This window comes from Hoplias malabaricus, chromosome 10, assembly GCF_029633855.1.
Source record: "Hoplias malabaricus isolate fHopMal1 chromosome 10, fHopMal1.hap1, whole genome shotgun sequence".
Classification (NCBI taxonomy): domain Eukaryota; kingdom Metazoa; phylum Chordata; class Actinopteri; order Characiformes; family Erythrinidae; genus Hoplias; species Hoplias malabaricus.
The window spans coordinates 21,154,106-21,169,361 of NC_089809.1; the positions used below are offsets into that span (position 1 = coordinate 21,154,106).

The 15,256-nt window shown below is 41.4% G+C and overlaps 1 protein-coding gene and 1 long non-coding RNA gene across 2 annotated transcripts in view; one reads left to right on the forward strand and one right to left on the reverse strand.

The window, feature by feature from the left end:
- jazf1b (JAZF zinc finger 1b) overlaps positions 1–5,373 on the reverse strand; it is a 26,671-nt gene extending 21,298 nt beyond the window's left edge. Inside the window, exon 1 of the mRNA XM_066683823.1 lies at positions 4,988–5,373. Within this exon, the coding sequence (XP_066539920.1) occupies positions 4,988–5,102 (115 nt within the window). The 5' untranslated portion in view covers positions 5,103–5,373. The remainder of the gene's footprint in view (positions 1–4,987) is intronic.
- LOC136708918 (uncharacterized) lies at positions 5,253–13,960 on the forward strand. The gene is made up of 3 exons (XR_010804409.1): positions 5,253–5,389; positions 9,315–9,415; positions 13,336–13,960. It is a non-coding gene; the product is annotated as an uncharacterized lncRNA (long non-coding RNA).
- Positions 13,961–15,256: the final 1,296 nt, after the last annotated feature.

Consider the following 15,256-nt stretch of genomic DNA (forward strand, 5'->3'; position numbering starts at 1 on the left):
TGATGCCCATCTCAACAGTAGAGAAAAAGGAATCCAAAAGGCTGATTGAAACTCCTGACCCACGATACCAATTGCCCAGTTGCAATTTCTTTGCATAAGAAGCACTGCCTAACATGTACATTTAAGTCCAACAGACCCTTTCCAACCGGCTCACATTAGTAAAACATTTTGCCTTAACGACAGATATATGGTTAAGACGCACCTGTGAGACATATTTGAGCGTGACTATACGCTTTATTGAAGATTGGTAGATTAAAAGTGCATATCTGCAGAAGTCCACACTGGGTGTACATAGCCAAAGCCTTTACACTGTTCTTAAAAGCATTTTATTACAGACACTGTAGGTCTGTAAGTGAATAAAGTCATGTACTTCAGTCTTTATTTTGATAAATAAAAATGTCATCTGACATCTTGTTTAGCTTATAAAATGTTCACAAAACATTTTTTCACGTTATATTTCACAACATATATCATATTGTACATCGTATATCACCAATCAGCTAAAATATATTGAGATATTCATTTTTTTTGTCCATATCACCCAGTCAGGTGTATACACCTCTATACACAGGTGTATAAAACCAAGCACCTATGCATTCAGACTGCTTCTAAATACATTTGTGGAAGAATGGGTCACTTTCAGGAGCCCAATGAAATTCATTGTGGTACCATAATAGAATGCCACCTGTGCAACAAGTCCAGTTCTGAAATTTCATTGCTACAAAATTTCGACAGTCAACCGTCAGTGGTATTATAACAAATTTAAAATGACTGGGAACAACAGCAACTTAGCCACAAAGTGGCAGGCAAGACAGGGTCAGCAGATGCTGAGGAGCATTGTGTGCAGAGGTCGCCAACTTTCTGCAGAGTCAATCACTACAGACCTCCAAACTTCATGTGGCCTTCAGATTAGCCCAAGAATAGTGCATAGAAAGCAGCACGGAATGGGTTTCCAAGCGGAATGCAAAGCATCAGATTTCGTGGTGTAAAGCATGCCACCATTGGACTCTAGAGCAGTGGAGACGTGTTCTCTGGAGTGACGAATCTCGCTTCTCCATCTGGAAATTCGATGGACGAGTCAGGGGTTGGCAGTTGCCAGGTGAACTGTACTTGTCTGACTGCATTGTGCCAAGTGGAAAATTTGGTGGAGGGGGGATTATGACATGAGGTTGTCATTCAGAATTAGGGCTCTGCCCTTTAGTTCCAGTGAAAGCAACCCTCAATGCTTTAGCATACCAAGACATTTGAACAATTTCATGCTCCCAACTTTGAGGGAACAGTTTGGGGGTGGCCCCTTCTTGTTCCTTCCTTCTTGCGTTGAGTCCTGACCTCAGCCCGATAGAACAACTTTGGGATGAATGAGTGTGAAGACTGCAAGCCAGGCCTTCTCCTCCAACATCAGTGTCTGACCTCACAAACTTGCTTCTGGAAGAATGGTCAAAATCCCTATAAACACACTTCTAAATCTAGAGTTGAAGCTGTTATTGCTGCAAACGGTTCCGGGACATCATATTAAACCCTATGGTTTACGAATGGGATGTCATTCAGGTCCAAATGTGTGAGAAGGCACACCAGTGGATACCTTTGGAATATAGTGCATCTCCTCCTGTGATGATCTAGTGTTTTACATTCTTAACATATCTGTGGGGAATTTTCTATTTGCTAAAAGAGTATACTGAGCAAAATAAGCAGGAATTGCCATGACTGAGCATATCTGCTTTGAAACCGCAGCATTTGACAATTCTGAAATTCAGGGTCCCATACATCATAAAACTAATAAACCAATCTCATCAACTTACATGTGTGTGTGTGTGTGTGTGTGGGGGGGGGGGGGGGGGGTGAAGGTAAAGGGTTACATTTATATCTAAGCTTCTTTCAAAACATTGGGGTATTTCTTTCTTGGCAAAACCTTCTAAAGGGTTCTTTAGGGGTTTAAATGGTGAATGGAGGTGGACTTTAAGATGGTCGCTATGTATATGTAGGACCACGTTATTACATTAAAATGGGCAGGTGTGTACACTTCTGCAAACAACTCTAGAAATTAATGTTAAAGTGCTTATAACACATTTGGAAAATTCATAACACTAGCTCACAGTTTAGTTGCACTAGTGTCCTACAGGAGCAAGGCAAATCAGAATTTAACAGAGCACAGCTGTAATGAAGCACTACATACAACTCCAGTCTGTGCCTGATGAGTGCCTCATCAAGAGTAAACGCTCCATGCTAAGATGGATGATGGGCAGCAGAAGCCTTCCAGCTGCCTGCACCATGCTAGGCCTGTTCTTACTGGTTAAGGCATGCGTCCGTCAGCCGTAAAGGAGGTGGTGTCCCTCCTGCAGGTGGGTTTCTTGTTACAAATCCTTTCACACACAGTCAGCAGTGGAACTCTCCAGGAGGCTGACAGACTGAGAGTCATATTACCAGAGCAGAGATTAAAGAATCAGAGCTTGCAGCTCACATATCACATACAGACAGTGTGGACTCATCCAAGATAATGAAAGACTGAAGTGTGTGCCTGTCCCTACACGGAACGTGTCACTGATGTAAGGCACCCCTCTGCTGCAGCACAAAAACAAAGCAAGTTTTAACACTGTCCAGCAGCATCAGTTCTAATGATTTCCAGAACAAGTTTGCAAGGCCATGGACACAACCATTTCAGCAGTTCAATTAATCTCCCCAACACACCTCATCTAGATCATCAGCTCATTATCAAGCTTTTGGCAGGGAAGCATTTTGTTAACTGTGAGTGAGTGAAGCCAGCTCTGTGAAGTGCACAAAATGAATTAAAGGGAGAGAAAAAAAAAAAATCAGACAAGCACAAAGCCGCAGCAGCAAAACGTGTAAGTTATAAGTCATATTATATACAAATTAGTCAGCCACATAGAGGTACTTTGTGGAGAATTACTATATGTTCCATAAAATGGCATTTGAAGGATTTAGCAGGCTTTTTGGATCTTTGGTCAATCTGGATTGTTAATTTAACTTCTGCTCATTAAACTCCACCTTGAATACCAAACCAGGATATTTAATTTAATACACAGGTTACAAATTTTATCCACAAAAGGGCAGGAATGTAAGTGTATTTTCAATTGTATTTTAATTCCAAACATCAAGAAGAGCATATGATTCACATGTTAATTTAACTGGTTTCAGTATTCAAATCTTTGATTAATTATAGGAGGTGCACTCCTGCTAGGCTGGAATTAAAATCTACAGCTACACTGGCCCTTTGTGTGGAGCAGACTGGTGAGCTCTCTCTCCCTCTCTTGCTTTTACACACACACACACCACTTTGCAAGAAATAACACCATCATAAGTGTGCCAGGCTGTAATTTTATGACTCTGGGCATCTGCTATTTTGGATTAGACAGATGATGCTTGCAACGTCACCCCAATTTGACCCCATCCCCTGAGAGAAACCGTATAATTCAGCCTTTACAACACTCCAGGGAGAGACTCTGGCCTCATCAACCCTAGTAAATACAGAATTGCCTACAAGAGCTCCAGCAGCTTAACCGCATGCACTACAATCAAACAATGTAAGTAAGGAATGTAGAGATGAAACAGTAAACTCAACAATGGAAAATAATAGTCCTTCTCATGCCTGGACCAAAAGCAATCTTGAAATGCAAATAAAATGAAACCTACAGTGCATTCAAAGATAACTGAAAAGTGCATATTTTTACATCAGTGCAGCTTAGAATTGTCTGTAAATATCATCAGCCAATTGTCTTTTTATGGAAAAAATAAACAATAGCCACTCACAGAATTGTGATAACTGAGTGTTTCTTAATGATAAATGATCTCTTTCTTAATTCTGTTTTGGTTCAATAAAAAAAGTTTGTCTAAGACACAAAAAGAATAAAACTTCATTAGTTTTTGTTCCTGCTCCAGTCATTGATTAACCCCATAAAGCTAATCATTGTTCAACAAAATTACATATTTAGAAGTTATTTCCAATGAAAAAAAGTGACAGACACTTCTATTATATTAAACAAATTGCCTCCTTTCAGTTTGTGCAGGTCTCCACCTTTCCCTTCACTGATTGGGGTGAATCTCAAAAGCCACGCCCACAAATTGACTGGGCTAGTTCACTAGGTTTATGAGGTAACAAAACCTGGCTATCTGAATTTGCCTGTTTGAGGCTGTCTTTGCAACACTGCTTTTTCAAAGTGGAAACTCCTTTAGTGTTACCTGCTAGTTTTGCATCTTATACATTTTCTAGCATAAAGACAACATATTAATGTTAAAAAGATACAAATCACGATTTTTCACCGGAGGGGTTCCTTTAAGAGCAGGTGAGGAAAACATTCCAGTCATAAACAGTCAATACACAGTATATATAAATCAATCAGAAGTATAACTGTATCAAGACTATGGAACCGTAATAATATTGTCTTCTAATGGGGGATGTAGTGATCCTAACAAGTGAGTGACAAAACTGATTGGGTTGTTTGTCTTTTATCAAATATACCTTCCACTCACAATGACGTCCTTATACTGGTGTATATCTGCAGGCCGTTACTGTGGTGTGTTTATAATTACTATAAGCAAAGCGATTCAATATAAAAAGTAAGAATTTTGTGTCTAACGCCGTTTGTTGCCAGCTAGCTCTGAGCTCTACCGCTGTGTACTGAACTGTTATATTAGCTAACGGGAGCTACGACTTAAGAAGCTAAGGTTAGCTACTCGCTACAATATTTCCGCAAACAGGGCAGCCAAAATATGTCCAACAGGAAACATGATAAAGGGTGTAAACAAGGGTAAGAATATCTGGTTAACGTGCTCTGAGCAGACAAACAGTAAACAAGAGGAGGCTTTAGTGTAAGCGGTTGGTTCCACCTTAAGTGCCTCGGGCGCCAGCATGGGACTGCTGCACCGTTTAAGGTGGAATGGAACTGCTCGTACATGAAGCAAATCGCTGCAGCGACCGAACCCAGGCCTAACCACAGCGAACAAGTCACCAGCCACAGTCCCGGGCACCTACCGATGTGATTGTCCTCGATGTGGACGATGAGCTCGGCCAGGGTTTCAAAGTGCAGCCCGCAGCCTCCGAAGCGGCAAATGTTGGAGAAGAAGGAGGCGGCGGCGATGGTCGTCATGGTGGTCTCCGTCTCCGCTACATTGAACGACAGGCGAGCGGAGAGAGAGGAGCCGGAGCCGCTGGAGCTGCTGCTGCTGTGGCTGTGGCTGGCACGTACACACTCCCTCACCGACCCGACAAAAAGACCCACAGCGACGTCTGCAGCTGGAACAGCAGTCCGAGAGAGAGGGTCCCGCAGCAAGACGCGCTGACGTCACACATACCTGGCCCGACCATAAGGAGGAGAAAGGAGGAGGTTGACAATGATGATGATGAAGAGTGATTGGTTCAGTCCTGCAGCTTCAGGTGCAACACTCTCTCTCTCTCTCTCTCTCTCTCTCTCTCTCTCTCTCTCTCTCTCTCTCTATCTCAACGTAAAAAAAAATAATACTTGACATAATTGTTAAAAACTGGAAAGGCTTATTACATATTTGCTATTTCATTGTAAATCACTTTGAGATGCTTTGCGTATTAAAAGTATAATAATAATAATAATAATAATAATAATAATAATGAACACTGTTTAAAATGTGTTACTCCTCCAGCATTTGTATGAAATGTTTTCACACAGATTTCAGATTTAAACTTAGAACATAACCCTCTACCCACCACAGATTGATTCCTGAGTTATTTGCATAGAGGCGGTTTGTATACTTTACGAATTAACTTGAACCAATCACAGGACAATAATTTAACATAATGTGAATGAGTAGATTAGCTAGCTACAGTTAGCCAAGCTCGCTTTACGGTTTGGACTTGAGCTTTGACTGTGCAGTTAAATTATGTTGGTACTAAGTTTATTACTGTAATGTATATATCTACCACATCTACTTGGGCTCGTCTATCACTGGGGCTGAAGTGGCCAAGGTGGTAGGGAAACTCCTTGGTGGTAGGGCCCCGGGGGTGGATGAGGTTCACCTCGGGTTCCTCAAGGCTCTGGATGTTGTGGGGCTGTCCTGGTTGACACGTCTTTGCAACATCGCGTGGACATCGGGGGCAGTGCCTCTGGACTGGCAGACTGGGGTGGTGGTTCCCCTTTCCAAAAAGGGGGATCGGAGGGTGTGTTCCAACTATAGGGGGATCACACTCCTCAGCCTCCCTGGTAAGGTCTATGCGGGGGTACTGGAGAAGAGAGTCCGACTGATAGTTGAACCTCGGATCCAGGAGGAACAATGCGGATTCCGCCCCGGTCGTGGAACACAGGACCAGCTCTTAACCCTCGCTAGGATCCTGGAGGGTGCATGGGAGTTTGCTCAACCAGTCTACATGTGTTTTGTGGATCTGGAGAAGGCATTCGACCGTGTCCCTCAGGGTATTCTGTGGGGGGTGCTCAGGGAGTATGGGGTACTGGGCTCTTTGTTACGAGCTATCCAGTCCCTGTACAAACAGAGCAGGAGTCTGGTTCGTATGGCTGGCAGTAAGTCCGACTGGTTTCCAGTCAGAGTTGGACTCCGTCAGGGCTGCCCGTTGTCACCGGTTCTGTTCACAATTTTTATGGACAGAATTTCTCGGCGTAGCCAAGTGGCGGAGGGTGTCCGGTTTGGTGGTCTCAGGATTCCATGTCTGCTTTTTGATGATGTGGTCTTGTTGGCTTCATCGAGCCGGGACCTCCGGCTCTTGCTGGACCAGTTTGCAGCCGAGTGTGAAGCGGTAGGGATGAGGATCAGCACCTCCAAGTCCGAGTCCATGGTACGCAGCCGGAAAAGGGTGGAGTGCTCCCTCCAGGTTGGAAGTGAGATCCTGCCTCAAGTGGAGGAGTTTAAATACCTCGGGGTCTTGTTCACGAGTGAGGGAAAGATGGAGCGTGAGATTGACAGGCGGATCGGTGCAGCGTCAGCAGTAATGCGGGCTCTGTACCGGTCCGTTGTGGTGAAGAGAGAGCTGAGCAAAAAAGCAAAGCTCTCGATTTACCGTTCACGAGCTTTGGGTAGTGACCGAAAGAACGAGATCGCGGGTACAAGCGGCTGAAATGAGTTTTCTCCGCAGGATGTCTGGACTCTCCCTTAGAGACAGGGTTAGGACATCCGGGAGAGACTCGGAGTGGAGCCGCTCCTCCTCCACGTCGAGAGGAGCCAGTTGAGGTGGTTCGGGCATCTGGTTCGGATGCCTCCTGGACGCCTTCCTGGAAAGGTGTTCCGGGCATGTCCAACGGGGAGGCCACGGGACAGACCAAGAACACGCTGGAGAGACTACATGTCTTGACTGGCCTGGGAACGCCTCGGTATACCCCCGGAGGAGCTAGAGTCGGTGGCTGGGGAGAGGGAGGTCTGGGTTTCTTTGCTCCGACTGCTTCCCCCGCGACCCGGACCCGGATAAGCGGTGGATAATGGATGGATGGATGGCATTCCACAATTACAACTTTTGAAGTCGCCCGTTGAATGTGAAATTGAGAATGCGTAGAAAGTTAATTTCAGTCTTGTGAAAGCAGTGTCATAACGAAAAAAAAATGAAGATAGCTAATTTTAGTTAGTCAAGTAAAGTAACTTAATTCAATTCATAACATATAATTCCAGTGAGAAAACCAGAATGGAAAACCAGATTCTTGGACGTTTAAAAGTCCCATTCCGGTCATCAGTTAAACCCAAAAACTAATCTCGTATCATCAAATATGTGAGTAGAAGTTAATAAATAAAATCCTCAATTGCCTTTAAACTGGCTTACATGTAACAAAGTGCTTTTTTCACTAATTGCCCCACCCCTGTCTCCACTTACACCTCCTCTGCTGGCCAGAGACTCAGAAGTTGACTGGAATGGTTTCTTATGTTTATGACGTATGAAACCCTGACAGTCTTTATTTGTCGGTTTGATGTATACTGGAGTTTCAAAGCAGAATTGACTTGGCATCGACTGCGTATTTAGCTAGCAAAGAAATAACAACACAATGTTAATGTTAACAAGATTAAAAACTTGATTTTTATAGGAGGGTCTTTAAGGTGGGGCATTTTATTATGAACGTTTTATATAATTTAATATGAACATTCTTTTTTTCTGCTGACAACACCCAGAAGGAGTCAAAACCAGGAGCCAGGGGTGTTGTGCACCGTTTGTATGATTGTGCAAATTCATAAAACTTGCTTTTTATAAAGGGCAAGTTTTAAGAATATGCCCTTAGGTCGTTTTAATAATATATAAACTAGCATATTCCACATTACTAATATTCAACCTGTTGTTGTCAAACAGGCACGTGCACAGACATGTGCTCAAGCCAAAAGCAAGTGTTTTGCACACTTTAAAAAAAAAGAAGGAAATGTCAGGCCAGTAGCCACATAATGTTTTCAGCTGCGCTATAATGTTAAGTGTTGAGGTTCATTTTGCACCAAACTATGTCAGGGACTGCACAAACACAGTCATTACCTGTCTGTCTGATGCTGTGGGTCAGAGGAGAATTGTTTAGCCGCAGTTTGGCCTGGCGCTTAGCACTGCATGAGTGCTAACCAGAGGAGGAGGGAGGGCCAAGGCGGGGGCATGTGCATGCAGTGGATCAGATTGGGGCCGAATTGTCACAAGAGCTGAATTAAATGCCCACCAGATATCAAAACATATCAAACATCAAAAATTTGGGGGGAACTGATGACCGAGAGGGTAATATTTATAATATTGACGAATGAAGAAAAAAATGTGGGCTCCAACAGAACACTTTTCTCATCCGGGGCAAAATGGCAGGTGCTTGAGCACCACTATCTGTGCACGTGCCCGATGTCAAATAAAATGAAGCTTTTTCACAGTCTTGCGTGTGTGTATGGAACCTATACTGATCGCCCTAGTTGGCCATTGAAGCACTGATTTGGTCTCAGGTGCTTCGCATTGCTGCTTTGCCACCATTTCAGGTTAGTCCATTTTGACCAAATGAACTCTGGTTCCTTGAATTGGTTCCGGTCAGGATTCTTACATCCCCGTTACTCTCCGGGGTACTGGTCCGTCGCATTTGCAGAAATTGGCCAGTTTTGATGGGCATGAAGACTACGTCACTTCACAGATATTTTAGTAAACATTGTAGTCCTGACCGTAGCCACATGGGGGAAGTATGGGATAATGCAAACTTCACAATCCTAAACTACCTCAGCATTTTTCAACTTCAGTAATCAGCATTAATTCAAATATCGATCCTCAATTCAGCGCTGTAAACCAACATTAAGAGAAAGAACGAAATAAAAGATCAGACCAAATATCTTTAAACAAGATGGCTATATACTTTGAATCTGAAGTGTTTACAGTTTTGCTTTTCTCACAGTCTGTACCTAGTGGGATCAAGGACTAGGAGTCTAAAGACACAAGGCCTCGGAACAGCTCCATCAATCTTAGACAGTGAACCATGGGCCAGACAGTGATCAGGTATCAGACACCGATATTTCATCTGACTCCAACCTTAACTGATAACCACACATTGAGAATCATCTTTCCAGCCTTGTTGTCTTCATAATTAATTTGTATGTAATTTTAGTTACCTCTTTACTTACAAAAGCGAAGTGTATAAAATCCACTTAAGTTTGAACTCACACTTGATGGAAACCATTGCCTAATGTTTGAGTGACCCTTATCACTAGTGTGTGTGTGTTTTACTGCCACAGATTTCATTGTACTTCTGTGTGAAAGAAAGTTTTTCATTTTTTTCCATGTTTAAAGACCAAGTGAATATTAAATGATATTATGTTAAAAAGAAAACAGTTGGGTTGCCAGTTAATTAGTTGTCTACCTTGTCACTAACCGAGACATTAATTTTGTGTCTGCCTACCATAAATGTGCATTCACAGACTGTATCCCATCTGATGATATACAGATGAATACATCTACCCATCCATCCCTGAAATGGGAACACAATAAAACCACTGTTGACTAGATGTTATATGACTGATGGCTATTCTCAGCACAGCAGCACTGCTAGGATTTTTAGCACCTCAGTGTCACCGCTAGGTTGTGAATAGTCCACCAAGCTAAAATACTCAGCTGACCTCAAAAGATGAGCCATCTAAGCATAATGTGGGTATCCCAGTGCTGCAATTTGATTTTACCTGGTCAGAATGTATGGTTTCACCCTTATATCTAGTGCTGCTGGGCAATATGAGCGTAAATCTATGTGACGATTAATTGTACATTCTACCACGATTACAGTTCATGAACAGTTATTTTGTTATTGTATTTTTGACCCTTGTAGTTCACTGATGAGTCTTGTACTGTAAATATGCTCCAGTATTAAAGCTGGGATATTTTTTATAATGTTTCTGGGAGCTTGCTCCTCTCTTGATCTTTTGAGCTCTTCTTGTGGTTTTTTTTTTTTTTTTTTTTTTTTTTTTTTTTTTTTTTTTTTTTTTGGTGTGTGATTGTTCTTTGGTCACTGAAACTGTTTTTTCTCAGTGTTTACATTTGACTTCTTTTTGTTCAGTGTCGTCTTAATTATAGTCAATCAAAACACAGCACATCCAAACCACAGACGCTGTGTTTTTCTTTGGTACTAACTGCTCAAGTTGCTTGGCTGGCCTCTGAGTTTAGGCTGCTTCCATGTGGCAGAAAGGGGCAGAATCACGCAACTACAGCTCGGTAGCTTGGTAGCATGGGACAGTGCAGGAACACACAGTGGGGACATAACAGAATAAAAATTTATATAATCGATATAGACAAGATTATGTTGATTAGAAATACTGAAGGTCGATTTCGATTGATTTTCGATTACTTGCCCAGCCCTACTTACGTCCTATGTTAAAGGCTAAAATGCAAAAAAAACTAGGAGCTATTTCTGGCCACTTAAAAAAATCAGTTGGGTGATAAGTTAAGCTCTTTAAGGAATACTCCATTGTAAGGATCCAAAAGTTCTGATTTGGAAGAGCTATTTTGGCAAAGATAAACTTCATATGACAGAGCCATTCCAGTGTCAGATGCCAGTTACAAGCAATGTCAGAGAAAGCTTCTCTTCTTGTTCACTTCAACCCCAGAGCCTCCCCACTAATACACATGCTCCACCTCTGTTTTTCCATTATTTCCTGTTCACGTTTGTTGGCACAGCTCATCTGTGCTGGTGTTGTGCCCGGGTGGTGTGTAATGGGGACCTTGCGGGGTTGGGCCTAATTCAGGCACCACAGCAGGCCTCAGCTCAGTTCAGTGCAGCCCCCCTCAATCCACCCGCTTTTTCCAGCAATGCTGGAGCACGCTGTGGGACATGCCTATGAAAGCATTACCTCACTAGTTCACTCGTGGCTTTGAGGCACTCCAGAACTCCATGGCAGTCTATTTCAGCATAGCCTCCAGCCATACCTCACCCTCCCACCCCCCACCCCAAGTTACTGATGCTTTTTCTGGCCAATACAGAAAACTGCCTCTAATCACACAGACGTGCTCCCTCACTTCATTAATGTTTGGGAAATTAAGATGATGTAACAGACTAGTGTTGTATATTAGAGCATTTCTGCAGTTTTGAATGTGTGAGGGTCTAGGTGGTGAAAGGTTTAAAGGATCGCACATTATACCAGAATTGCAGTACTTAATTAAATTTATTTTGGGTGAGGGGGTGAGATGAAGGCATGCACTTGCTTCATCTAAGACATGTTATGCCAGCCACCACCTCATTTCAAACAGTTTCAAATGCAATTCTACTGGACATTTCAAAACACTGGTGGAGGGCGGCAATTTCCCAGGTCTGTTATGGCTGTCAGCTGGTGCTAGGGGATGAGCATCTAAGGGTGGGCCATTCTATCCACTCAGAAAGTGAGGCCAGTTGTGCCTACTTTAACCCCTGCCCCATGTGGCTATGGCATCAGTAGGGATCAAATCAGCAATGTCCTGATATTAGGGCCAATGCTTAGACAGCTGCACCTCATATTGATGCAGTACTATAGTCAGTGTGCATTCAAGGCTAAGCTTTATGATTTTAGTGGAAAATTATGTAATCCCACATAATGTTCGAACAGTTAATTTCCCAGAGAAAAAAGTCATCACAGTTTCACATCAGCACTTTAAAATCTTACGCAATAGATTTGCTCAATCCATTTCTCAAAAACTAAAGAGATGCAAGGTAATCAGAAATCGGGAGGATGAAAATACCAAGACGTTCATAGCTGTTAGTTTGGACAAAGTTATATTCAGACCTCTCTTCATATGTGAATTCAGCTCATTTAAACTAGCACCCTTTAGTGACATTCTATTTTGTCCACACAGCTTTAATATTATTCAGGGATATTCTGCCAATAAAATGGGTCACGCTGGAGTAGTCACACATCACCCTAAGAAGGCCATGTCTAATGGCAAGTGTCAGCTAATGGGGTATAAATCCTACAGGATTTGTCTGTGGAGAAAATTAACAGAACTCCACAGTTTCCTGAAGTTTAGAGAACTGAGGCTGTTCATGAAGCAAACTGATGACAAACTAGATACGATTTTAGATACGGCTGATTTCAGAAGGAACGTTTGATGAGCAGGTATCTACAAAACTTTATCATATGAAACATGTAAAGCCTTTACAACTAATCAATATTTTGTCACACATTTAACTGTTTTGGTTTAGCTCTGGATTCTCTTTAGAATATTGTCTTAATCCTCCTGCTGGCTGCTGCAGGAGTTGTGCTGAGTTAAGCGATAGCAGAAAGACATTAGGTTTAAATCCTGGACATGTTAAAGAGGTCCACTGAGGCAATCTGATCCTTCAGCACAGCCAAAAGCAAACCCTCAGACTCTATTAAGGACTTAAATGACTTTATAATGGTCATGCTCACACTTATTATACGCACTGTTCCTCCGTCTTTGGCAGAGTGGAGGGTTTCATGCCCCCACCATGGTAAATACTCTTCAACTTCTTTGGCTAAATATGTTGTCAACTTTTTTCTGTCTGTGTTATTCCACACTTCATAAGCCCTCATAATGGTAATGACCTGCTGATGGAATGTGACCCAAAAGCACCAGTGAATAATGCACCTTCATGAATATGTTGACTTTGGAATAACTATCCCTTAGATTTTGTTTTGGTTAAGAACTGTTTACTTATGACATATAAGACCAAATTTAATTTGAGCTTGATGCACGTGCAGTAGGAGGGTGTTTCACCTTTACATGAAAGTAGTTGTTTCTGTAAAACTTCTTGAAAAATGTTCATTTTAGCAATACATTTTGATCAACTTTCATTTAATCATTTCCTGGCAGAATGGGGATATGCTATGTATCAGAGTGGAATTTCCTCCAACTGTCTTTGCCTGCCTTGTGATGTCCTGTGGAGAATGGGCATGGAGTATTACATAAAACCTAAGCCTTCAACATTTCCATCCCTGCAGGCATTTAAAGACATGGAAATAAGTTGACAGAGTGAGAGTGGAACATTCCGTTAACAAGATCAAACACACAGACAGACAGATTATCAGCAGCTCTACCCAGAACTGGAAACAGCCAATGAAACAAACCTGAAGCTAAGTATATGATGCATTTAGACTTAATCAGTGAGAACTTGGCTGTGGATTAGTATATGTACACATTTCATAGTATTTTCGTCTTTTTAATTTTTTTGGCAAGATGTAAACGCGCTTGCACTTTAAAAGCGACATTCATCATTTTAATCAAAAACACTCGTTTCCTCACCATTTGCTAGCTCTCCAGTCACATTGTGTGCTTGCAACTTGTCCAATCTGTTTACGAAGCCCCCATGTCTGTAAATGGTTAAAAAACCCAAAGGGAATCAGTCCAGTAAGCCAGGCTTTCTCCCTCTGCTGAGGATATTGCTCTATTCCTGCTTTATAGGTGGGTAATGTTGACTAAGTTTTGCTGTAGATAAAACTGACTCTAAATTCAGGACAGCGTTAAAGACATGAAAGTAAACACAGATGTCAATGTCAAAAATGTCAATTTTTGAATGTAGACAAACCAGAGAACAACATTTGCTCACAGTCGTAGACATTGCCTTTAAGGGGAATTTAAATAAATTTGAAGTATTGCTGTATTACTGAAACAAATGCATTTTTTCCAGAGGAGGTAACACTAACCAAGGATTGCAATTTCTGCTATATGTATCTATTTCTAGAATATGTATTAAAATTCTGTATTTTTGTATGTAATGCTGAAATATATAATTATATATTCTTTTATATATTATCTTATTGTCTTCTTTTTTTTTTTTTTGCAATTCAGGAGCCAGGAAGTGTCTTTGGTAGGACAAATTTATAATATGTGGGTAGTAATATGTTAATGTTATGATAATAGATTGTACTCATCAGTAAAATAAATGTCTTTTTTCCAGTAATTAATAAATAAATAGGTACCACTTTAAAATAAGACTACGCTTATAAAGGTTTATAAATGATTTAAAATCCTGTTTGTTGCAAGGTTATTAATTAGGCTATTAACACTTTAAGTGTCATTAATAATCATTTGTAACACAGAGATACGTGCGACAGTGACTTCTAATTTGTCTCATACTGAAAATGTCCAGGTAAAGAAAAAGCACCAACCTGAGAATGTGAGTTTAGTCATTTCACAGATTAATGTACACACCACATTATCATTACATTATATAATCACATAAAAGACACATAAAAAACACACTTTTGGTGGCTAATTAATTAAATGGTTAAACATCTCAACAAATATGTGGTTAAACCAACAAACTTAATGCCAGCTGATGAAGAAGACTAAGTGAGATCAGTATTTGGAGAGATCTGAGGGTTAACTATAGATGGATGTACATACAACACCTATTACCTTACAGAGATGCCCTTTATACAGCTAAATTAGCCTAACTTTTTGGTCTCATTAATAATTCTAACACAAACTCTCATCATCTTTTCTCAACAGTGAACCAAATAATTTAAACCCCCTGAAACCTCTGAGGCTGCCGTCCCTTTGTTCTGCTACCCATTCTTACATTTGTTTGAATCAAAAATTGCATGAAGCTCTCTACTATCCCCTACAAATAATTCCTCTTCCCATCCCTCTCTGCCTCTCCGTTCAATAAGCCCCACCCACCTCCTCTGATTTTTCTACTTTTAACGCTGTTAAAACTATTACAACTTTTTCTCTTGATCTCTATCCAACCTTATATCTCTATCCAAACTTATATAAAGCTTGGAGTTCTGTCCAAACTCCAGCATTAGCGATCAGCTAACTGCCTCTTTGAACCATTCCAGTAATCACCTATGGCATACAAACTGCCTTAAGAAATGTCAGTAATGACCTCCTGGTGTGTGTGGATGCTCTTCTGTTCCT